Below are 23,289 nucleotides of genomic sequence, written 5' to 3'. Positions count from 1 at the left end.
TACATACATGCATACATATACATATATATACACACACACACTGTAAACCTACGTGCGGTTGGTTGTGTCTTGATTTTTTTAAAAAACTGTCCTCCATTTTAAAAAAAAAATTGGCTGGATGTAGGGGGGGGGAGTCAGGCTGTGCAAAAAAGCACAAATCAAAAAAAAAATCAATATGCTGCTGAAAATAATTGAGAAGTTGGCACCGGTCGCCCCAGTAATGAGATGGCTAATCTGCAGCAAAGCATTGCAAAAGCCAAAAAAAAAAAAAAAAAATGTTTTCCTGCTTTTCACGTAATGACTAAATTTGCCGAGCGCATCAGACTAGCTGAAAATCGGGATTTGTGTGTGTTGTGGAAACCCGGCCACCACCTTAAGCCATAATATGGTGTGGTGTTACGCAAATTCAGCATGTTCCTCTAACCTGGGTCGATGGCTTAGGACAGGGAGCTCTTCAAACTTGGCGACTTTAAGACTTGTGGACTTCAACTCCCAGAACTCCATGCTGGCTGGGGAATTCTGGGAGTTGAAGTCCACTAGTCTTCAAGTTGCCAAGATTGGAGAGCCCTGGTTTCGTGTATAGCAGTGTTTCTCAACCTTGACCATTTTAAGGCATGTGGACTTCAACTCCCAGAATTCCACAGCCAGCAATGCTGGCTGTGGAATTCTGGGAGTTGAAGTCCACATGCCTTAAAATGGTCAAGGTTGAGAAACACTGGTGTATAGTGAGGATTGATGCAATAAGTACTTTACGACAGGGTTCTCCACCCCCCGGTCTGTGGACCGGTATCGGGCCACGGCAAGCCAGCAACCGGTCCGCGCAAACAAGCAAAGCCCCATCCGCGGGATGCAGGCAACACACAAAACCACGCAGCCCTTCGGTCTGTGGAAAAACCTCTCTCCACGGATCCAGTCCTTGGTGCCCCAAAGGTTGGGGACCTTTGATTTACGGCGAATCTTCCGTTCAGAATTTTAAGAGAAAGGCATGCCGATAAAGAGAGAAATAGTTTTCCAGGTTTGCGGTTCCTGTGCGATTTGAAGCCACATCACCTTGCAATAGTCCAAGATGCTAAATAAACTGGCGCAGCTGTCTTGGCAGGCCATAATGGGACCCCACCTGGCTGTTATCTCGGTTAACATCTGACACCCTTTTTTTTTTTTTAATCTTCTCCTCAAAGGAGCCTCTGATGGTGGAATGGCAGATAGGGGGGTTTGTCCCAAGGACCTCAAAATTCAGCAGTGGTTCGGTGAATAGGCTGTTCTCCCCTACGGCAGTTGTTTACAAAATCTACCCAATCATCCTAAAACAGTGTTTCTCAACCTGTGGATCGGGACCTCATTTGGGGTCGAACGACCATTTCACGGGAGTCGCCAAACAACGCAGTCCGCCCTTTTTTCCCCCCTTTTCCTTAGCTGTGCTACTCCCTTTTATTCTATTGGCTTTTGAAAGCCAACAGAATAGACTCTCTTGAATAGAGTCTAATTCCATTGGCTTTCAAAAGCCAATAGGAATTGTCCAGGCTGTCTCTGCCCTGCTGAGCCCGCCAAAAGTCCCATTCTGCAAATGGTGCTGCACCAGTTGAGTAGTCCTCGACTTACGACCGGTTGAGTAGTCCTCGACGTACGACCGGTTGGGGGTCGCGGCATTAAAAAGGTTGAGAACCACTGTCCTAAAATCTTGCTTAGCAGATCCAAAGCATCCTTCTATTGATTTTTTTTCATTCTAGCATTACTGGGACGATATCCCACGTTCATTCTTCATCTAATTCAGTGGTTCTCAACCTTTTTAATGCCGCGACCCCCAACCGGTCGTAAGTCGAGGACTATTCAAGAGAGTCTATTCTATTGGCTTTCAAAAGCCAATAGAATAAAAGGGAGTAGCACAGCTAAGGAAAAGGGGGGGAAAATGGCGGACTGCGTTGTTTGGCGACCCCCGTGAAATGGTCGTTCGACTCCAAATGGGGTCCTGACCCACAGGTGGAGAACCACTAATCTAACTGGATTATCTCAGGACAGGTAGTTGGGTAGCAATAGCAATAGCTCTTACGGTATATACTGCTTCACAGGGCTTTACGGCCCTCTTTAAGCAGTTTACAGAGTCAGCAGGTTGCCCCCCCCCCAACAATCTGGGTCCTCATTTTACCGACCTCGGAAGGATGGAAGGCTGAGTCAATCTTGAGCCGGTCAGGATCGAACTGCTGGCAAAGGGCAGACTTCGCCTGCAACACGGCATTCTAACCACCGCGCCACCACAACTCTTGTAGTTGGAAGTGTTTCCGCATGACCAAATGTCCTCAGGTCAGGAAGCAGATCATTTCTGACATAGCTGGCATTGAAGTTGGCTGCACCGGCTAAGAATCCTAAAAAGGAAGCTACCCAGAACGACCGAGTTGGAAGGGACTTCAGAGATCGTCTAGTCCAACCCCTGCTCAGGCAGGAAACCCTAGACCATTTCAGACAAATGGCTGTCCAGTCTCTTCTTAAAAACCTCCAGTGTTGGAGCACCCACAACTTTTTGAGGCAAGGCATTCCACTGACTGACTGTTCTCACTATTAGGAAAGTTCTCCTTAGTTCTAGGTTGCTTCTCTCCTTGATTAATTTCCATCCGTTGCTTCTTCTCCTGCCCTCAGTTGCTTTGGATGATAGGATGACCCCATTTTCTTTCTGACAGCCCCTCAAACGTTGAACGTTGCTATTGTGTCATCCCTGGTCCTCCTTTTCATGACACCTAAGCTTTTTTTTCAGAAAACCTTGTGCCTCCTTTAATCAGAAAATTGTTATATAATATTCCAAAAACGGCAAGCACGGCTTATAACGATTTCTTGGATCTTGACAGCAAATGGATTAAAGGAACGATTCCAGCCTCTTTGTCAATGAACGATTGTTCCACAAATTATTATACAGTGCTTTTTTTAAAAAAAAAAAGAAAGTCTGCTTCATTTTGTGTTATGCCTGCAGTTAGATCACAGTGTGAGTGGTAATATAAGTACTGTATGTTCTTTTACTTTGATGCTATTTCTGCTGAGCTTCACATGTGGGTGGATTGAAATACACTAACAGGCCCACCTGCTGCACACAGATAAATGTGTTGAACCGGGAACGCAGAAAAATGGAGTTGTCTAGAAATGAAGGATGGAACCTTGGCAACCTCGAATGCTCTCTAAAAATAAGGAAAAAGAAAAGAAAGTTGGGTCTTGCCACACTATAAGTTAAAACCCCCTTTACTATTTCTGCCAGTGTCGTCGGCTGTTGTTTTCTATTCGTCTGTAACAGATCAAGATCTGTCTTAATGGAAAAGAGAATGTAACATTTTTTTTTTAAAAAAAAAAAACACGCTTAATCGGTCTTTCGTTTTATATTAATATACGTGAACCTTTTCCAAGATGTACTGTAGGAGTGAGGGTACACGATCGTGAATCTCAATGGGATAGGAGCATTTGAGGATTCTGCAAATAAAGGCAAAGACTCCTCAGAGTTGAATTCAATGCCTGGTTGTGGCGTGGACACATCCACGTAATTTTCTTGACAACGGTATAGAAATGAGATGGTTTGCAAATTCTCAAGAAAGATTGGTGTAGGTTTTTGAGATCACCTCAAATAATAATAATAATAATAATAAAAGTCTGGATAGTGGACGTGGCAGTGCCTGGAGATAGCAGAATAGAAGAGAAAGAACTGGAGAAGATAACAAAATACAAAGACCTACAAATAGAAATAGAAAGACTGTGGCAAAGGCAAGCAAGGGTAGTACCAATAGTGATAGGCTCCTTGGGCGCAATCCCAAAACAACTGGAGCACCACTTGAACACCATCATCGGCATTGACAAATTCGCCATCAGTCAATTGCAAAAGGCGGCCTTACTAGGAACTGCTTCCATCCTGCAACGATATCTGTAATACCATCCAACATCCACATCTGCCTATCCCAGGTCCTGGGTAAGGACTCGATAGGTAGACAAAATGCCAAATCCAGTCTGAACATCTGGCTGACTGTGCGATGATCCATAATAATAATAATAATAATAATAATAATAATAATAATAATAAGCCCCCAGTGAGGCACTACCTTGACGTGGTTGTGGGGCTTGTGTACTCTGAGGAAGATGAGAGCTATGCCAGAGGTTCAACCATACTGGACAGGTCTCATCAGAGGAGTCAGACAAAGAGTGTCTCTCCCATAAAAAATATGGTGAGACGTAAATTTCAGAATGCCATACCGGCTGGACGTCGCCCGGGTTAACAAGGTCCGCACTAGATATTGGAGTTCCTGGATATCTGGTGAAAAATGGGTTACAGGACTCAGGACTGTTGGCTGAGCAACCAGGGCCAGCAGCTGCAGAACTACTGGAAGAAAAGGTGTTTACCCGTCGCAGATACACAGTGATGGAAAACAAAGAAATAATGATCTGTTACTACAGATCAAGTCCAACAAGAAGAGGATATCTAAAACGAATGCACCAGTTCTGGAAAGAACAACATCCAGAATCAGAAATAACAGAACAGAGACTAGCAGATCAACGCCGATTTATAACACGAAATAAAGTATTCACAGAAACAGAATTGGACGAACTGCAAAGGTTTACCCAGGGCAAAGAAATCAAAGCCTTACCAGAAGTAATTCAGAATGTAGAGGCAAACCAGGGGGAGTTGGCAGTGAAGGAATCCTAGCAGAGATATACAACTGTTCTCATTTGGAAACCAGGCACCTCTCCTCAGGAAGAACAAAACCCTCTAACTAAAGAAATAAAAGAATTGAAACAAAGAATAACTGAGCATCTAGAACAGCACAAAAACAACAGAATAAGGCTACCTGCATTGAAGCTTGTTCCAAAGAAACAGCTAGCACAAGCATTAAAAGATGCAAATACTGCAATATCAAGTATAAGCACCAATTCACTGCAAGAAACAAACCAACTAATGTACAGCACAGCTGCAGTTATAACAGAATACCTGGGATGCAAAATCAACAAAGAAGAAAAACAAACAAACAGTGCACCAGAAAAATGGAAGGTTAGACTAGAAAATAAGATCAGCAAGTTAAGATCACATGCAAGCAAGCTAGAACAGATGAAAGAAAAGAAGCTGAAGAACAAGAAGACCAAAGAATACCTAATCAAGAAATACCACTTAGAAACAAGGAAGATCAAGGAAGCACTGGAAATAATAAAGCAACAAATAACAGCTATAGCCAGGAAAATCAGTAGATATGAAGCTCGAATTGCAAACTATAGGCAGAACCTCCAATTTCAATCCAATCAGAAACGTTTCTACCAATCCATCAATGGAGAAACTGCAAGGAATCAGTCAGTACCTGACAAGGAAGAAACAGTGCAGTTCTGGAAGCAGATATGGGATAACCCAAAGAAATACAACAAGGATGCGGCTTGGTTAAAAGAGGTGGATGCAAATAAAACAGAAGTTGAAATGAAAGAACTAGTAATAACAACAAAAATGGTAGAAAAAAGAGCAAAGAAAATCAAAAATTGGTCAGCACCAGGTGAAGATGAACTGCATGGGTTTTGGTTGAAACATCTAACTGTTATACACCCACTCATTGCCAAGCAGTTCAACAATATACTACAAGGAGGAGAAATTGAAAAGTGGCTAACAACTGGGAAAACCTACCTAATAATGAAAAATCCAGCAAAAGGGGCAACACCAGGTAACTACAGGCCAATTACCTGCTTACCAACAACTTTCAAATTACTAACTGGTGTGGTAGCTGATGCAGTACAACAGCATCTAGTTGAAAACAATCTCTTTCCACCTGAGCAGAAAGGAAACCGCCCCAATAGCAGAGGAACAAAAGATCAACTCCTAATAGACAAAATGATCTTGGAAAACTGCAAGAGAAGGAAGACCAACCTGAATGTGGCATGGATTGACTACAAAAAGGCATTTGACTCTCTGCCACATGATTGGATAATAAAGTGCCTAGAAATAACAGGAGTCAGTAGAAACATCAGAAAATTTGTGCAAAGATCGATGGCACAATGGAAGACACAGTTGCAGATCAATGGTGAGAGGCTGGGAGAGGTTAATATCAAGAGAGGAATATTTCAAGGAGATTCATTATCACCATTACTATTTGTTATTGCACTGTTTCCTCTGTCAACAATACTGAATAACTCAGGACATGGCTATCAAACATCAAAAACATCTGCCAGACTATCCCACCTCCTTTATATGGATGATCTGAAGCTGTATGGAAAAACATCATCTGAAATAGAATCGCTGCTCAACACTGTCCGTATATATAGCCAAGATATTGTAATGGAGTTTGGCTTGGACAAATGTGCCACACTTACTATCAAACAAGGAAAAATAGTGAAAACTGAAGGAATCAAGATGCCCCACGAAAATAACATTAAGAGTCTGGATGAGGAAGAGTACTACAAATACTTGGGTATCCTTCAAGCTGACAACATCAAGCACACTGAAGTCAAGAAAAAGATTAGAGGTGAATACATCAAGAGAGTGAAGAAGATCTTAAAATCCAAACTCAATGGAGGAAATACCATAAAGGCAATCAACACCTGGGCAATCCCAGTCATTAGGTACACAGCTGGAATAGTGGACTGGACTCAAGCAGAACTAAAAGCAATGGATAGGCAGACCAGAAAAATAATGACAATGAATCATGCCCTTCATCCACGCAGTGACATTGATAGACTTTATCTACCAAGGCAAATAGGTGGGCGTGGAATGCTACAAGTACATCAGATGGTTGAAGAAGAAAAAATGGCTTTGGAAGAATATCTGAAGAACAATGATGAAGATGCACTGAAATTAGTATATCAGGAAGGCTTACTAACTACTGGAGAGACCAAACTGGCCTTCAAGAAAGACCAAATGAAGAACAGAATAGAGGCATGGGAAGACAAAGCACTAGATGGCCGATACATGAAAAAAATAGCTGGGAAAGCAGATAAAAATAAAACCTGGCAATGGCTAAGAGCAGGAAAATTGAAGAAAGAGACCGAGGGACTAATTCTGGCTGCACAAGACCAAGCCTTAAGGACAAATGCATACAAAGTCAAAATTGAGAAGACAGCAACAGACAGTAAGTGCCGCCTATTCAAAGAAGCTGAAGAAACAGTGGACCACTTGGTAAGCTGTTGCAAGAAGATTGCACAGACTGACTACAAGCAGCGGCATGACAAAGTAGCAACAATGGTGCATTGGAAGATCTGCAAAAAATATCATTTGCCTGTAAGCAAAAACTGGTGGGATCATAAAATAGAGAAAGTCATAGAAAATGATAAAATTAAACTGCTCTGGGACTTCAGAATTCAAACAGACAATCACTTGCAACATAACACCCCAGACTTAACAATTGTCGATAAGAAAGACAAAAAAGTCTGGATAGTGGATGTGTCAGTGCCTGGAGATAGCAGAATAGAAGAGAAAGAACTGGAGAAGATAACAAAATACAAAGACCTACAAATAGAAATAGAAAGACTGTGGCAAAAGCAAGCAAGGGTAGTACCAATAGTAATAGGCTCCTTAGGTGCAATCCCAAAACAACTGGAGCACCACTTGAACACCATTGGCATTGACAAATTCGCTATTAGTCAATTGCAAAAGGCAGCCTTATTAGGAACTGCTTCCATCCTGCGACGATATCTGTAATACCATCAAACATCCACATCTGCCTATCCCATGTCCTGGGTAAGGACTCGATAGGTAGACAAAATGACAAATCCAGTCTGAACATCTGGCTGACTGTGCGATGATCGATAATAATAATAATAATAATAATGTTGGAAGGGACCTTGGAGGTCATCAAGTCCAACCCCCTGCTCAGGCAGGAAACCCTACACCATTTCGGACAAATGGCTGTCCAGTCTCTTCTTAAAAACTTCCAGTGTTGGAGCATTTATAGCTTCTGGAGGCAGGTTGTTCCACTGGTTAATTGTTCTCACTGTCAGGAAGTTTCTCCATAGTTCTAGGTTGCTTCTCTCCTTGGTTAGTTTCCATCCGTTGCTTCTTGTCCTGCCTTCAGGGGCTTTGGAGAATAGCTTGACTCCCTCTGCTTTGGGACAGCCCCTGAGATACTGGAACACTGCTATCATGTCCCCCCTCGTCCTTCTCTTCATTTTTTTTTAAAAAAGTATTGGCTGTGCCCTACCAAGGTCAACTTGTCATCTTTCATATGACCGAAGGGGGACAAAAAAGAACAGCTCAGTTTTAAATTTCATTTGATTGAAAAATATTCTGGTCTTGGCCCAACCCATTCTGTTGCTCTAGCCCAGTGGTTCTCAACCTTTTTAATGCCGCGACCCCCAACTGGTCATAAGTCGAGGATTACCCAACCAGTCGTAAGTCGACTTTCCCTGCCCAGGAGCACCGCGCATGCGTGGTGCCGCCCCCTGCGCCGGCCGAGGCGTAGCTGGCAAGCGGCAGAGACGGCGCAGGCCGACCACCAGCTGGGTCACCAGCTGGCCCAGCCCAAGGGAGGTAAGGCACCCGCCGGGCCCCACCCGCGCCAGCAACCCTCCCTGCATCCGCCGGCCTCCCACCTCCCACCCCTGGCCCTCTTTTCCTTACATTTTTAGTAGTTGCTCAACAGGGAGGGGTGGAAACTTCCAGACAGCTCGCCTTTGCTGCAGACAACTTGCAGCACCGTTTGCAGAATGGGACTTTTGGCGGGCTCAGCAGGGCAGAGGCAGCCTGGACAATTCCTATTGGCTTTTGAAAGCCAATAGAATTAGACTCTATTCAAGAGAGTCTGTTCTATTGGCTTTCCAAAGCCAATAGAATAAAAGGGAGTAGCACAGCTAAGGAAAAGGGGGGGAAAATGGCGGACTGCGTTGTTTGGCGACCCCCGTGAAATGGTCGTTCGACCCCAAATGGGATCCCGACCCACAGGTGGAGAACCGCTGCTCTAGCCCCATTCAGTGCTCCTGAAAACCCAGAAAAATTAGCTTAGCCACCTAATGAGAAGACTCCTTGGAGAAGACCCTGATGACGGGGAAAGATGGAAGGTAAAAGGAGAAGGGGACGGCATAGGAGAAGATGGTGAGAGAGGGTCATCAACACAAGGAACGTAAATTTGGGCAAACCCCCGGGAGATGGTGGAGGACAGTGGGGGGGGGCTGGCATGCTGTGGTCCGTGGGGGTCACGAAACGTCGGACAGGATTTAGCAACTGAACCGCAAGAAGAATTGCTGCAGAACATGTATAACAGAAAAACAGATCCTTCTTCCCATTAAGCATGCAATTCTAACTGTCCCACATAACCTTTTGGCAGTTCAAAGGAAGCTCTGTTTTTTCACCAGCTTCTTAGTTTTTATCTGGACAAAACTCATTTTCAAAACTTAAGAGAAAGTGTAAAGTAATACAGATATTTAAAAAATGAATACGGCCCCTGAGTGGTGCAAATAGGTGTGGAACTCAGGTGAGCGCGAAGACACAGATACAGTAAATCTGCAAATGGCCTCAACAACTCTCTAAAACAGTGGTTCTCAACCTTTTTAATGCTGCGACCCCCAACCAGTCGTAAGTCGGGGACTACTCAACCGGTCGTAAGTCGAGGACTACTCAACTGGTGCAGCACCGTTTGCAGAATGGGGCTTTTGGCGGGCTCGGCAGGGCAGAGACAGCCTGGACAATTCCTATTGGCTTTTGAAAGCCAATAGAATTAGACTCTATTCAAGCTAAGGAAAAGGGGGAAAAAATGGCGGACTGCGTTGTTTGGCGACCCCCGTGAAATGGTCGTTCCACCCCAAATGGGGTCCCGACCCACAGGTTGAGAACCACTGCTCTAAAAGAATGCAAATGACCAGACGTCTGCAAGGAGTATAAATCCTTCCATTCCCCGCCATCCAGTCAGAGCTGAAGAAGCTTCTGGGATGAGAAGCGAAACGTCTTCAAAGAAACAAGAAAGTCTAGTTGCCTCCTAAAAAAAGCACCTTTGGGACAACCTTGACCTGGATGACAGAGCATCTCCACAGACAAATGGATGGAAACTAATGAAGGAGAGACGCAACCTAGAACTAAGGAGACATTTCTTAAACAGTGAGAACAATTAACCAGTGGAACCACCTGCCTCCAGAAGTTTCGAATGCTCCAACACTGGAGGTTTTTAAGAAGAGATTGGGCAGCCATTTGTCCGAAATGGTATAGGCTTTCCTGCCTGAGCCAGGGGGTTGGACTAGAAGACCTCCGAGGTCCCTTTCCAATTCCGTTATCCTGTTTTTTCTGTTATTCTGAGGTATCCGCCAGGTCTATATTTGGGAAAGATGAAATCATGTTTTATTTATTTATTAAGGATGCTTTTAGGCGTTGCCTTGATGGATATTACTTGACACCGATTCACACTCTCCTCCGTGTTAGGAAGGTTTGAGCCCATTTTTAAGTGTGCAAGGGCCGTTCCTATTCCAGTCGCACCCCAAGTGTTAAAACGCATGAGGCATAGTTTTGGGGTCCAGCTGTTGATTAGAATTGGGAGGCCCTCAACAGAGATTCTCTTATTCCAGTGGTTCTCAACCTGTGGGTCGGGACGCCATTTGGGGTCGAACGACCATTTCACGGGGGTCGCCAAACAACGCAGTCCGCCATATTTTTTTCCCCTTTTCCTTAGCTGTGCTACTCCCTTTTATTCTATTGGCTTTGGAAAGCCAATGGAATAGACTCTCTTGAATAGAGTCCAATTCTATTGGTTTTCAAAAGCCAATAGGAATTGTCCAGACTGTCTCTGCCCTGCTGAGCCCGCCAAAAGTCCCATTCTGCCAACGGTGCTGCACCAGTTGAGTAGTCCTCTACTTACGACCGGTTGAGTAGTCCTCGACTTACGACCGGGTGGGGGTCGCAGCATTAAAAAGGGTTGAGAACCACTGTCTTATTCGTTGCTAGTTTGCTGTTAATGTCAAAGAAAGAGCTCGTAAAACCGAATGCCTTCCGACGCATCGACCTATTGGAAAAACAGCCATTAGCTTTTACTGTTCAGCAGGTGACTTTGTTTACCTAAATCGACACGGGCTCGGCACGCGGGAATTCTTCCTTGTCAGAATAAATGAAGTTAGAAACATTTTGAAGACGGCCCTGCAAAAGCTGCTTTCTTTGATGTCAGGAGATTTTTTTTTTCCTGGGGGGGGGGGCTGGGAATTCAAAATTGCATTACCTAATGTTCTCCTTTCCCCCTTTTCATGACATTTTGGAAGCAAAATGGTAGTCCTCGACTTACGATGGTTTGTTTAGAGTGGCAACGGGGTTGAGAAAAAGGGACCCGTGACCTTTTTTCAACTTAACAACCATTTACGGCATCCCCATGGTCAAAATTCAGCCACTTGGCAACTGGTTCGTATTTATGACGGTTGCCATGTCCCTGGGGGGGGGGGTCACGCGATTCCCTTTTGCGACCTTACGACAAGCAAAGTCGACAGGGAAAGATGGATTCACTTAACAACTGTGTTACTAACTTAACAAAGGCAGCACTTGACTTAACCGCTGTGGCAAGAAAGCTCATAAAATGGGGGCAAAACTCCCTTAGCGACCGTCTCACTTAGCAACGTAAATTCTGGGCTCAGCTGTCGTCGTAAGTCGAGGACTACCTGTATTTCATCTAGGTCTCCAGTAAGGCTAGGTTGATGGACTAACAAGGAACAATTTTCATGTTTTATATTGTTCAACGACGCTCCGTCCATATACCTCTCCAAATTCATTCTGCAGGACATGTCAGGATGTCCATAACCATCTGCCTAAATTTTGTTGGTGGCCCCCACTAAAAAGAAAGCCCAGAAGAGCTACGTGCAGTCCTCGGCTTACGACCACAGTTGAGTCCCATTGTGGTCGTAAGTCAAGGAATCTGGAACAGTTACTTCCCGGGAAATAAATTGGTTTTGTTCATTTGCTCCCTGCAGCTGTCGACGCAGGGAGAAGCCAGCCAGGTGATTGGCCCCTTAACCGAAGGGCAGAGACGGAACGTGGCCGTTGTGAACTCGCTCTATAAGTTGCACCAGTCCGTTCTAAAAGTAAGTTGTAAGGAGATTGACGAAGCGGAAGTGTCAACGCTGCTAACATTGGATGTTTTTTGCACTGACAACAGATAAAATGCAACCATTTTCTTCTTTTGCTTTTGTTTACTCTTAGAGTTAGATGATGCTGGGAGGAGGAATGTGCATGAGAGTTTAGCTAGACATAACAATACTGAACCTAGTGTGAGAACTAAGGTTATTGAAATAAGAGATGATAAAGAATTGGCGGGCTGGAGAACTGGAGGGGAAGCCTGCATTTCAAGCTAATTGGGGAATGTGATTTTATGACTGTTAACTGGGGGGAGGGAATTGTGCTTTGATACTATGTGCTCAGGGGAGGGGAACTCAGTTTTTGGCTTTGACTGTGTTAGTGCCGATGTTATGCTATTCCAATAAAGATTCTTTAAGGTAAACAAGGCCTCAAAGTTCTTTGAAGAGTTTCATCTGTCGGAACCAGGACAGAAAGGTTTCATAGCCAGAATGCTCCAAACCCCTGAACTGAACTGACCACTTGTCAGGTCCCTGTCGGAACGCTGCCATTCCGAGGGGAGGGGGGAATGTTACTTGGAAAATAAAGATGTGCCACACTACACAGTTTAACGCTCTTTCGACCTCTCTGTCTTAGGTTATCTCCAACCAAAGTGGGTTTCCAACAGCTTCGGAGGAAACCGTGCACGCGGCTTTGAAGGTAGGTCTGTGTTGTAAAGCCGTTGAGAAAGATTTAAATTTGCAATAGCGTCGAACACCTTCACCCTCAAAAGATTTAAATCTTGCCGCGCACGGCAGGCTTCCTTTCTGTTGGTCCAAACTGCCTCGCGGGTCAACATCAGGAGGCCATCTTGTGTTGTTTTGAGCTTACACAGGCCTGGAAGGGACCTTGGAGGTCTTCTAGTCCAACCCCCTGCCCTAGGCAACAGTCTTTATATCGCAGGATCCAATCTGGGTCGGTCATCGGGACCAGAGGCTTTATGCTAGAGCCCATCTTCAGGTGAATCCTTATATCATCCCAGACAAATAGCTGTCCAGACTCTTCTTGAAAACTTCCAGTGATGGAGAAGCCATAAATAAATATCTACAGACCCCTCGCATCCTGGACATAAACTGTTTCAACTTCTTCCATCAAGACGACACTGTGCGGCATTGCACACCAGAACAACTAGACCAGGGGTAGGCAACCTTGGCTCTTTTATGACTCATGGACTTCAACTCCCAGAATTCCTGAGTCAGCCACGCTGAGGGAAAAGGGAGAGGTTTCCAAGGTGAGCCGTGCTGGCTCAGGAATTCTGGGAGTTGAAATCCACGAGTCATAAAAGAACCAAGGTTGCCTACCCTTGAACTAGACATGAGGACAGTTATTTTCCTCCGGCCGTCACTCTACTTAACCACTAAACCCTAACTAACCACTGTCAAACTACGTAGTAAAGTTGTATTACTATTATTCGCCTCATCTTTCCTATTACCTATCATTATCTTCTTAGGACTATAACTTTGGGGCTTGCATCTTACAGTTTATATTGCTTTATTTCCTATCCTAGTATGATTTATGTGGTGGCTTAGTTAGTATCCTATGATTCACCCTTGTTTAACTATAATGATAGCTTGAAACTGGTGAAGTGCACGGTTTCCTTCTGACCCGGGTTTTATTCTCCGTTCTGCCTTCCAGACCATCCACGATTTAATGGGCAATGCTGTGCAACCTTTGCTGGACTCGGTGGGCGACTCCATACAAGCTATTATCATGACCCTTCACCAGGAAGACTTTTCGGGGTAACTGAGGCACTGCTTCTCTATAGTCTTTTATAGGTCTACAAGAAGTAAACCTTGTCAAAATGGAGAGTCTACTGGCTTTGTGACCGCACCAACCCCACCCCCATTAATCTAGCTGTATTCCAGTCTATTATTGAAGGCAATAAATGTGATTGTTGTTGCGGAAATGCATGTAGGATAACTAACAGAATAACAGAATTGGAAGGGACCTTGGAGGTCTTCTAGTCCAACCCCCTGCTCAAGCAGGAGACCCTCTATCATTAGGAGCAAATGACTGTCCACTCTCTTCTTAAAAACCTCCAGTGTTGGAGCATTCACAACTTCTGGAGGCAGGTAGTTCCACTGGTTAATTGGTCCAACTGTCAGGAAATTCCTCCTTAGTTCCAGGTTGCTTCTCTCCTTGGTCAGTTTCCATCGATTGCTTCTTGTCCTGCCTTCAGGTGCTTTGGAGAATAGCTTGACTCCCTCCTCTTTGGGGCAGACCCTGAGATATCAGAACCCAACTATGCTGATTACTTGTCTCTCTAGAAATTTAAAACTGGCTGACCCTGTGATTTGCTTAACAACTGTGGCAAGAAAGGTTGTAAAGCGGGGCAAAGCTCGCTTAACAAATGTTTCGCTTAGCAACATAAATTTGGGGCTCAGTTGTCATAACTAGAGGGCTACTTGTATGTCATTGGGATGTACAGGTCGTCCTCAATTTGCAACCGTTCATTTAGCAACCCTTCAAAGTTAGTGTTGTGATTCCTCACCAGCTAGTGGACCTAGCAGCTGAGTCTGGGGAATCAGAGGAGGAGGAGGAGGGGCCTGGAGTGACATCAAAGTCAGAGGAAGGCTCTGAGCATCTCCAAGACTTACAGTCGGACGAGGAGCCTGGCCCCTCTACTCGCGCTCAGGCTGAGACACAGCTGTGTTGGGAGCCTGAGTTGGACAGTGATGAAGAACAGCTGGGACAAATCCCAGATGCATGATTTTTTTTCTCTTTTTTTTCTCCCCCGTTTGCCGGTCAGGTCCCTGCCTCCTTCGGGAAAGCCGGACGTGCCTTGCTCTCTGTACATGAAGGAGCTGCAGGGGTTCATCTCCAGGGTCATGAACGATTATTTCAGGCACTTCGAGTGCTATGATTTTGTCTACGAGAGGACTGAAGGCATCGCGCAGAGGGCCATCCAGGTCTTTATCCGCAACGCCAGCCTGCTCCGGTCTCTCGGTGAAGGAGGGAAAATGCGGCTGGCGGCCGACTTCGCTCAGGTAAACGAGGGGACCCTCAGCCCTAATTCCACTCAGCTCCCTGCTGTGCTCGGGGTTCAAAACACGATCCATAGAATAGAATAGAATAGAATAGAATAGAATAGAATAGAATAGAATAGAATAGAATAGAATAGATAGATGAAGAATACAATAGAATAAATGAAGAATAGAATAGAATAGAATAGCTATAGAATAGAATAGCTATAGAATAGAATAGAATAGAATAGAATAGAATAGAATGCAGAATGAATGCAGAATAGAATACAATAGAGTGCAGAATAAAATATGCAGAATAGAATAGAATGCAGAATAGAATAGAATAAGAATAGAATAGAATAGAATAGAATAAATGAAGAATAGAATAGAATAGAATAGAATAGAATAGAATAGATGAAGAATACAATAAATGAAGAATACAATAGAATAAATGAAGAATAGAATAGAATAGAATAGAATAGCTATAGAATAGCAATAGAATAGAATAGAATAGCTATAGAATAGAATAGAATAGAATAGAATGCAGAATGAATGCAGAATAGAATACAATAGAGTGCAGAATAAAATAGAATGCAGAACAGAATAGAATGCAGAATGAATGCAGAATAGAACAGAGTGCAGAATGAATGCAGAACAGAATAGAATAGAGTGCAGAATAGAATAGAATGCAGAATAGAATAGAATAGAATGCAGAATGAATGCAGAATAGAATAGAATAGAGTGCAGAATAGAATAGAATGCAGAATAGAATAGAATAGACTGCAGAGTAGACTGCAGAATAGAATAGAATAGAATAGAATGCAGAATAGAATAGAATGCAGAATAGAATAGAATAGAAAGGAACAGAATAGGAATAGAAAAAATAGAAATAGAGAAGCTTTAATTGGCCAAGTGTGATTAGACCCACAAGGAATTTGTCTCTGGTAGAAGCTACATATACAAACACAAATTTGTGCATTTGGGGTTCTCTTGTTGAGACCACATGAAGGAAGCAAATTATAACCCCAGAATACAAAACAAAGTGATTGTATTTAAGCACGTCGAAAGCTCAAACTGAAAGGCAATAACAATCACTTATGCCAAATAGCTGGCACAGTTTTCACCCTTGGTATATATTGGCTGGTCTAAAAAGATTTCCTGAGGTCAATGAGATAATTTTAAATGACATTTTCTTGACATTTATATATACCGCGAGGCATTATCTAGGAATAGATGCACCTTACGACCTATTCATTATGAGGATCTTTGTTGCTGAATAACAAAACAAAAAACAAAAAACCAAGTGCACTGAGGTTGCAGTAATTTGGAGTATTTTAAGTTGTGTTAGTTGGGGAATAATATTTTGCCCTTTAAATGCCATGTGGCTCTGTACGATCAAAAGAATGAAATGTGAACACGATGAAGGCAGAAACAGATGAAGGAAAAGAAAAGATATTTTTTTTTCCCCTCTCCTTTATCTAGCACAAAAATACACTCTCCAGGCCAGGGATCCGAGTTTAGCCGAGAAAAATATATTGTCATTCTTTTGACTACAAAAAGTCATTTCATCGCTGTCGGCTGGAATGAAAGCACATTCCAGATTTGTCAGATTTTTAATATTTGTTAGGCTGACATCCTGCCTCTTATATTAACAGCAGTAAAAATGCTAACAGTTGGGGAATTGAATGAATTATTTTCCTTGGGGGGCGGGTAGAAAAATGTAATGAAAAAGGTTTGGGGATTGAGTTTACAATAGTTCTTTGGCTAGGGCCAATGAAAGAACTCTGGTGTTTATTTTTTTTAAAAAAAAAAAATACAGATAGTCCTCAACTTCCACACAGATTTTGCTTCTCAGAAGGAATCAAATTTGGGCTCAATGTACTTTATCTATTACTTACTCTATCTATTCTACTCGGATAGCTGCTCTAGTATCTACTCTGATACAAATACTACAGCTGTCGTACGCGATATTCCAGCCACAACAGAGGTGCATGTACTTTTTGTGTGTTTTATCACAAAATGATTTCTTGCAAGGGAGCAGGATCCCCTAATACAGTGGTTCTCAACCTTTTTAATGCCGCGACCCCCAACCGGTCATAAGTTGAGGACTACTCAACCGGTTGTAAGTCGAGGACTACTCAACTGGTGCAGCACCGTTTGCAGAATGGGACTTTTGGCGGGCTCAGCAGGGCAGAGACAGCCTGGACAATTCCTATTGGCTTTTGAAAGCCAATAGAATTAGACTGTATTCAAGAGAGTCTATTCTATTGGCTTTCAAAAACCAATAGAATAAAAGGGAGTAGCACAGCTAAGGAAAAGGGGGGAAAAAATGGCGGACTGCGTTGTTTGGCGACCCCCGTGAAATGGTCGTTCGACCCCAAATCGGATCCCGACCCACAGGTTGAGAACCACTGCCCTAATAGGAGAATGGCTTAGGGCACGGGGACAATTTTAAACTCCAAATTTGTTCAGTTATTTGTTAATAAGGGAGCCGACGCCGACACGAAGACTTGATCGTTACTTTTTTTTAAAAAAAAAGCTTTTAAAAATGGCGATATAAAATGAGAAAACCGTTGAATTGTTTGTTCCATAACGTGTTAGGCCAACAGGTAAGAGCTAAATCACGCTCCGTTGTCGGTCGCCAGCTGCTACAAAAGCCGATGTTAAGAGATTGTCAAACCCAATTTGGCGCCGTACACAGTTTTGCCACACTACGGGTGATAAGACTCATTTCTGTCTGGCAGAAACGAGGTGTAAAATTGTTCCAAATGGCCTGGGAATTTCAGCAGAAGAGGTGTCAGATACTTAGCGTGGCACTCTCCGTAAAGTGTAACCCTATAGTAAAACAGGTATAACGAATCCGATTGATTGTAAGCCGGAGGGCAAATGCGCTTCTTATTTGGGATACTACGAAAAATGTAGTATCTCTCTGATTCCCTGTGTGGCAGACCAGTTCTTCTCAATGGCCTAGAAACTGTGAAGCCGTGAGTTCTAGTCCTGCTTTAGCCATGAAAGCCAGCTGGGTGACTTTGGGCCAGTCACCAGGAGACCGTGAGTTCTAGTCCTGCTTTAGCCATGAAAGCCGGCTGGGTGACTTTGGGCCAGTCGTCAGGAGGTGGGGAGTTCTAGTTCTGCCATAGTCATGAAAGCCAGCTGGATAACTTTGGGCCAATCACCAGGAGATGGGGAATTCTAGTCCCATCTTAGCTATGAAAGCCAGCCGGATGACTTTGGGCCAATCACCAGGAGACAGTGAGTTCTAGTCCCGCCTTAGCCATGAAAGCCAGCTGGGTGACTTTGAGCCAATCACCTTCTCTCACCCAACGTACGACCACAATTGAGCACAGCATTTCTGTTCCTAAGTGAGACCCTTGTTAAGTGAGTTTTGACCCCATTGTATGCCATTTCTGGCCCCATTTCTTGAATCACTGCAGTTAAGTTAGTAACTCAGTTGCTAAGTGATTCTGGTTTTCCCCCATCGACTTTGCTGGTCAGAAGTTCGCAAAACGGGGATCACACGACACCGGGACGCTGCCACCGTCATAAATACGAGTCAGTGGCCAAGGGTCTGAATTTTGATCACGTGAACCGTGGGGGACGCTGCCACGGTTGGTTGCAAGGGTGAGAAACAGACAGAAGTCACCTTTTTCCAGCCCTGTGGCAACTTTGGACGGTCACGCTTGTACGTCGAGGAGCATCTGCGTTATAAATCACGGCTGGGATTCAGCAGACAAAGCCACTTTCCCTAATCTGCTCATCTTTTTTTAGGTCTCTGAATTAGCAGATTAAAACCAAATCAATTCCTCTTCCAGATGGAGTTAGCCGTGGCGCCCCTTTGCAGACGAGTTTCTGACCTGGGAAAGTCCTACAAACTCTTAAGATCGTTCAGGTAAGCGATGATGCTTCAGCCGAGCTGAGGCTGTGATTCAGTTGTTTTCATTTAACACAAAACCATCAGCGGCTTCTCGCTTTGCCAAGTTGTAATTAAAATCCTCTGGCAGCATCACATGCCAATTAACAACCAATTACCTTTTATTTTCCACACACACACACACACCCCTTTCAGGTTGGATTCAGCCCTGTGACTAAAAACACGGTGAAATTTGCCGTGCAAATTGTTGGCTCAATTATATTGTTTTGCTTTTATTTTTTTATTTTTTATTTATCTCGCTTCTTGCAATAATGAGCTGTTGTAGTCACACATGAAAGCTTCCTTCCTCCCTTCTCTCTCTCTCTCTCTCTCTCTCTCTCTCTCTCTTCTTTTTCTCCCTTTTAGAAGCGGAGTGTTTACCGTAGGGCTGCGCAGAGGATGGCTTAATTAAAATAATAAGCTGTTATTGCAAACAATCACCTGCCCAAATCCAAAAGAAAGGCGTAATGAAGCCGCCCAAGCAAATTGGCAACGGTTGCATGCTGTGTTTGCTATTAGTTAAGTGCCATTAAGGGCAGACTCAAACTCTGGGAACCCGTGATGATCAGTAGAACTTTCTAGAACATCCCCATTACCTCAGGTCTGGAAGGGACCTTGGAGATCTTCTAGACCAACCTCCTACCCAAAGCAATAGTCCTTTTATCATCCCGGTCAAATGGTTAGCCGGTCTTTCTTTCTTTCTTTCTTTCTTTCTTTCTTTCTTTCTTTCTTTCTTTCTTTCTTTCTCTCTCTCTCTCTCTCTCTCTCTCTCTCTCTCTCTCTTTCTCGCTCTCTCTTTTCTTTCTTTTCTTTCTTTCTTTCTTTCTTTCTTTCTTTCTTTCTTTCTCTCTCTTTCTCGCTCTCTCTTTTCTTTCTTTCTTTCTTTCTTTCTTTCTCTCGCTCTTTCTCGCCCTCTCTTTTCTTTCTTTCTTTCTTTCTTTCTTTCTTTCTTTCTTTCTTTCTTTCTTTCTTTCTTTCCTTCCTTCCTTGGAGGCACGCTGGCTGAGGAATTCTGGGAGTTGAAGTCCACAAGTCATCCAAGGGCCAAGTTTGAAGACCCCTGGTCTTAACGTCCTGATCTCCTCGTGCCTGCTCCTCCTCCATCGTGCCTCCTCCTCCTCCTCCTCCAACAGACCCCTGCTCTTCCAGACCAGCGAGCATATTTCCAACAGCCCCGCGGTGGGAGACATCATTCCATACAGTACCATCATCCAGTTCTTATTTACGAGGGCGCCTCCCGAATTGAAGTCCCCATTCCAGGTAATGAGACGACGTAAACCTTTTCTACCAAATCGGACATCAACATGTGGGGGGGGGATGACCCATTTCTCTCCAGTGGCCCCAGCCAGGACACCTGTGTGCTCAACACCGGGTTGCCTTCGACAGATGAGACGTTCCTGCTACCTCAACCGTTCATTTACTGACCGTTCAGTAGTTGCAACGGCACTGAATAAAGGGACTTGAGACCCTTTTCCACCCTTATGACCCCTGCAGCCTCCCCAGGATCAGGTGATCAAAATTCGGGCCCTTGGCGACTGACTCATATTTGTGACGGTTGCCGTGTCCCAGGGTCACGTGATCTCCTTTTGCGACCTTCTGACAAGTCAAGTCAGTGGGAAGACCAGACTCACTTAACAACCGAATTACTAACTTCTCACCTGCAGTGCTTGACTTAACGACCGAGGCAAGAATGGTTTCAGAAGGGGACAAAACTCACTTCACAAACGTCTCACTTCACAAACGTCTCACTTAACAACAGAAATCTTGGGTCAGTTGTGGTTGTACGTTCGAGGACTCTCTGCAGAAGGTTGTGGGCCTTTTCCAGTCTGTTTCAATTTCCAACAGTAGCATATTTCTAAGCAGAGAGCTGGGATGTTCATCGCAGACTTTCTTAAATCATTACAATCACAAGTTCAGAAATTGTTTTTGTTAATTGCGAAGTCGTGTCCGACCCATCGCGACCCCATGAACAGCGTTCTTCCAGTTCAGAAATAAAGGAGTATAAATCCTGACTATGGAACGAAGGCCCTCAAGAAACATTTATTCCCTGTTTGCGGAGGGAATTGTGTTAGGCTGTGGCAGCAAAAAAAAAAAAAAAAAAAAGCACAGAATGCCCTGAGGCATCTTATAGGCTAGCAAAAGCATTACGGCATAATATTAGGTTTTTAAGCAAAGAAGCTGGTCTTTTAATAATATCCCTTCTGCTCTTAAGGGCTTAAGGGATGTATTTCTGCGTTATGTTCCCTTCCGTGTTAAGTAGTTAGATAATAATAATAAAAATATTTTTATGAGCAAGGACAAAAAACAACAATGAGCATTCTAGTTTTATCCAGAGCTATCTGTAGTGTCAACAACGCTCTTGGCTCGGCCCAGGATAGCTAGAGAAATTTAAGGAAGCATGGAAAAAATAGGTTTTAGTTAAGGTGTTTTCATTGCCTCTCTGAGATAAACACAGAATCTGGGAAACGGGGAGAGGAATTTCCCAGCCTCACTGATTGGTGAACTCCTTGAAGGCAAGTTCCTCTTTAAATGCCTTGAAACACACAACAGCTTGGCCTTCTTGCAACCTTGAATTAAATTGCCATCTATGACTTACCTTTACAGTGGGTTTCTTGTCTCTTGACCCCTGCTCTCCTTTCTGTGCCTTTCCCAGCCTCTCTACAATCTCTCCCAGCTATCGCCAAACGAAGGAGAGTTGGATTCATCTCCAAGCAAAATTTCTTGGGAGATTGATCGCTTTGGCCCCTTAATTTATCCATCATTTCAGAATTGCTGAATGCTAAGCAGATCTCACTGAGACAGTTTGTTTGTATTTAAAGCTGCATTTACAATCAGCTCTGTATAGTCCAGGCCATGGTTTTCCCAGTTGCAATGGATGGCTGTGGAAGCTGGACCATAAGAAAGGCCGAGCGCCAAAAAATGGAGGCCTTTGAACTATGGTGCTGGAGAAGACGCCTGCGAGTCCCTTGGACTGCAAGGCGATCCAACCGGTCAGTCCCGGAGGAGATCAACCCCGACTGCTCTTTAGAAGGCCAGATCCTGAAGTTGAAACTCAAGGATGTTGGCCACCTAATGAGAAGGAAGGACTCCCTGGAGAAGAGCCTGATGCTGGGAAAGATGGAGGGCAAGAGAAGAAGGGGACGACAGAGAAGGAGTTGGCTGGATGGAGTCCCTGAAGCAGTAGACGTGAGCTTCAATGGACTCCAGAAGATGGTAGAGGACAGGAAGGCCTGGAGGAACGTTGTCCATGGGGTTGCGATGGGTCAGGCACGACTTCGCAACTAACAACAACAACTGTATTAATAGATCAGAGTTTCTCAACGGTGGCGACTTGAAGACGGGTGGACTTCAACTCCCAGAAGACCCCAGCCAGCACGGTTGAGGTCCAAGTGTCTTCAAGCATTCTGAGAGTTGACGTCCACCCATCTTCCACAAGATTGAGAAACACTGCTAGCAACGGTTCTATCGCAATCTGTCGTGTTCTTTGGCATCCCCTGCCGAGCGGTCTCAAAACAAGTTCACCCTTTTGCTACTATCATCATTTGCCCGTCTCCCTCAAGTTATTTGTGTCAATAACCACCTGTTTTCATTTATGATCCTGAAAGAGAGCAGACTGGACCGTTGCCCGTTACTCGCGGTGGCTAGATGACCATCCGGCAGAGAAAGAGCGACTCATTTTAATACGGTCAGACATATATTTTAATTTTTTTGGGGGGGGGAGATTAATTTAGGAATATTTCAGTCTCGTTTTTGACCACCACTGCTCTTCCATGCCTGTTCTGGGTACAGAATGGCTGACACTCATAAACCAAAGCCAAACCACTCTGGCTCATGAACGCCTTCCTTCTTTCCATCTTAGCAAGCAAGGTGGAAAAATGTGTCGGAATATTGCTCCGATGCAACCTCCGCGTTGATCCAGTTCTCACAAAAGTTCTCGGCTCGTTCGTTGTTTCTGCAGACTGCTTTAACGATTTGGAGCCAGTCAACGGAAGCACAGATTTTAGTGCCTTTTACCTTTATTACAACTGCTTCTTAGCATGTCCCTTGTGAGCTTTTTGTCGTTTTCTCCCTCTCCCTCCTTCCCCCTTTGTCTCTTTTTGTCTTGTTCTTCATGTTGTTTGGCCTTTTAAAAAACTTTTTAAAAGTTAAATCGCTCGCTCTCACACCCTGGTATTTGAATTCTGCACCTTTTTAAGATGTGTGGACTTGCAACTCCCAGAATTCTCCACCGGGAGAAAATTCTCCACTGGGGAATCCTGGGAGTTGAAATCCACGCATCTGAAATGGAGCCAGGTTTGAAAGACAACTGTTTTAGTCCTTAGCTACGAGGGCCAGTTTTTGTAAGGCGAGCGTCTTTTGGAATAATTACACAATGCTTCACTGCTTCTGTTTGCACGGTGTGACCTACA

The 23,289-nt window shown here is 44.1% G+C and overlaps 1 protein-coding gene across 1 annotated transcript in view; it reads left to right on the top strand.

Moving 5' to 3' along the window:
* The window catches only part of COG5 (component of oligomeric golgi complex 5), a 127,248-nt gene that overhangs the window by 101,855 nt on the left and 2,104 nt on the right, over positions 1 to 23,289 (top strand). The window contains exons 15-21 of the mRNA XM_039354473.1: positions 11,866 to 11,976; positions 12,605 to 12,667; positions 13,643 to 13,746; positions 14,757 to 14,994; positions 18,783 to 18,859; positions 20,014 to 20,140; positions 22,486 to 22,565. Of these exons, the coding sequence (XP_039210407.1) occupies positions 11,866 to 11,976; positions 12,605 to 12,667; positions 13,643 to 13,746; positions 14,757 to 14,994; positions 18,783 to 18,859; positions 20,014 to 20,140; positions 22,486 to 22,565 (800 nt within the window). The remainder of the gene's footprint in view (positions 1 to 11,865; positions 11,977 to 12,604; positions 12,668 to 13,642; positions 13,747 to 14,756; positions 14,995 to 18,782; positions 18,860 to 20,013; positions 20,141 to 22,485; positions 22,566 to 23,289) is intronic.

The sequence above is a fragment of the Crotalus tigris genome, unplaced genomic scaffold, assembly GCF_016545835.1.
Source record: "Crotalus tigris isolate CLP2741 ecotype Arizona unplaced genomic scaffold, ASM1654583v1 scf7180000018553.2237530, whole genome shotgun sequence".
NCBI lineage: Eukaryota > Metazoa > Chordata > Lepidosauria > Squamata > Viperidae > Crotalus > Crotalus tigris.
The sequence above is the reverse complement of the archived record's forward strand: the minus strand, read 5'-3'. Positions and strand labels throughout refer to the sequence as shown.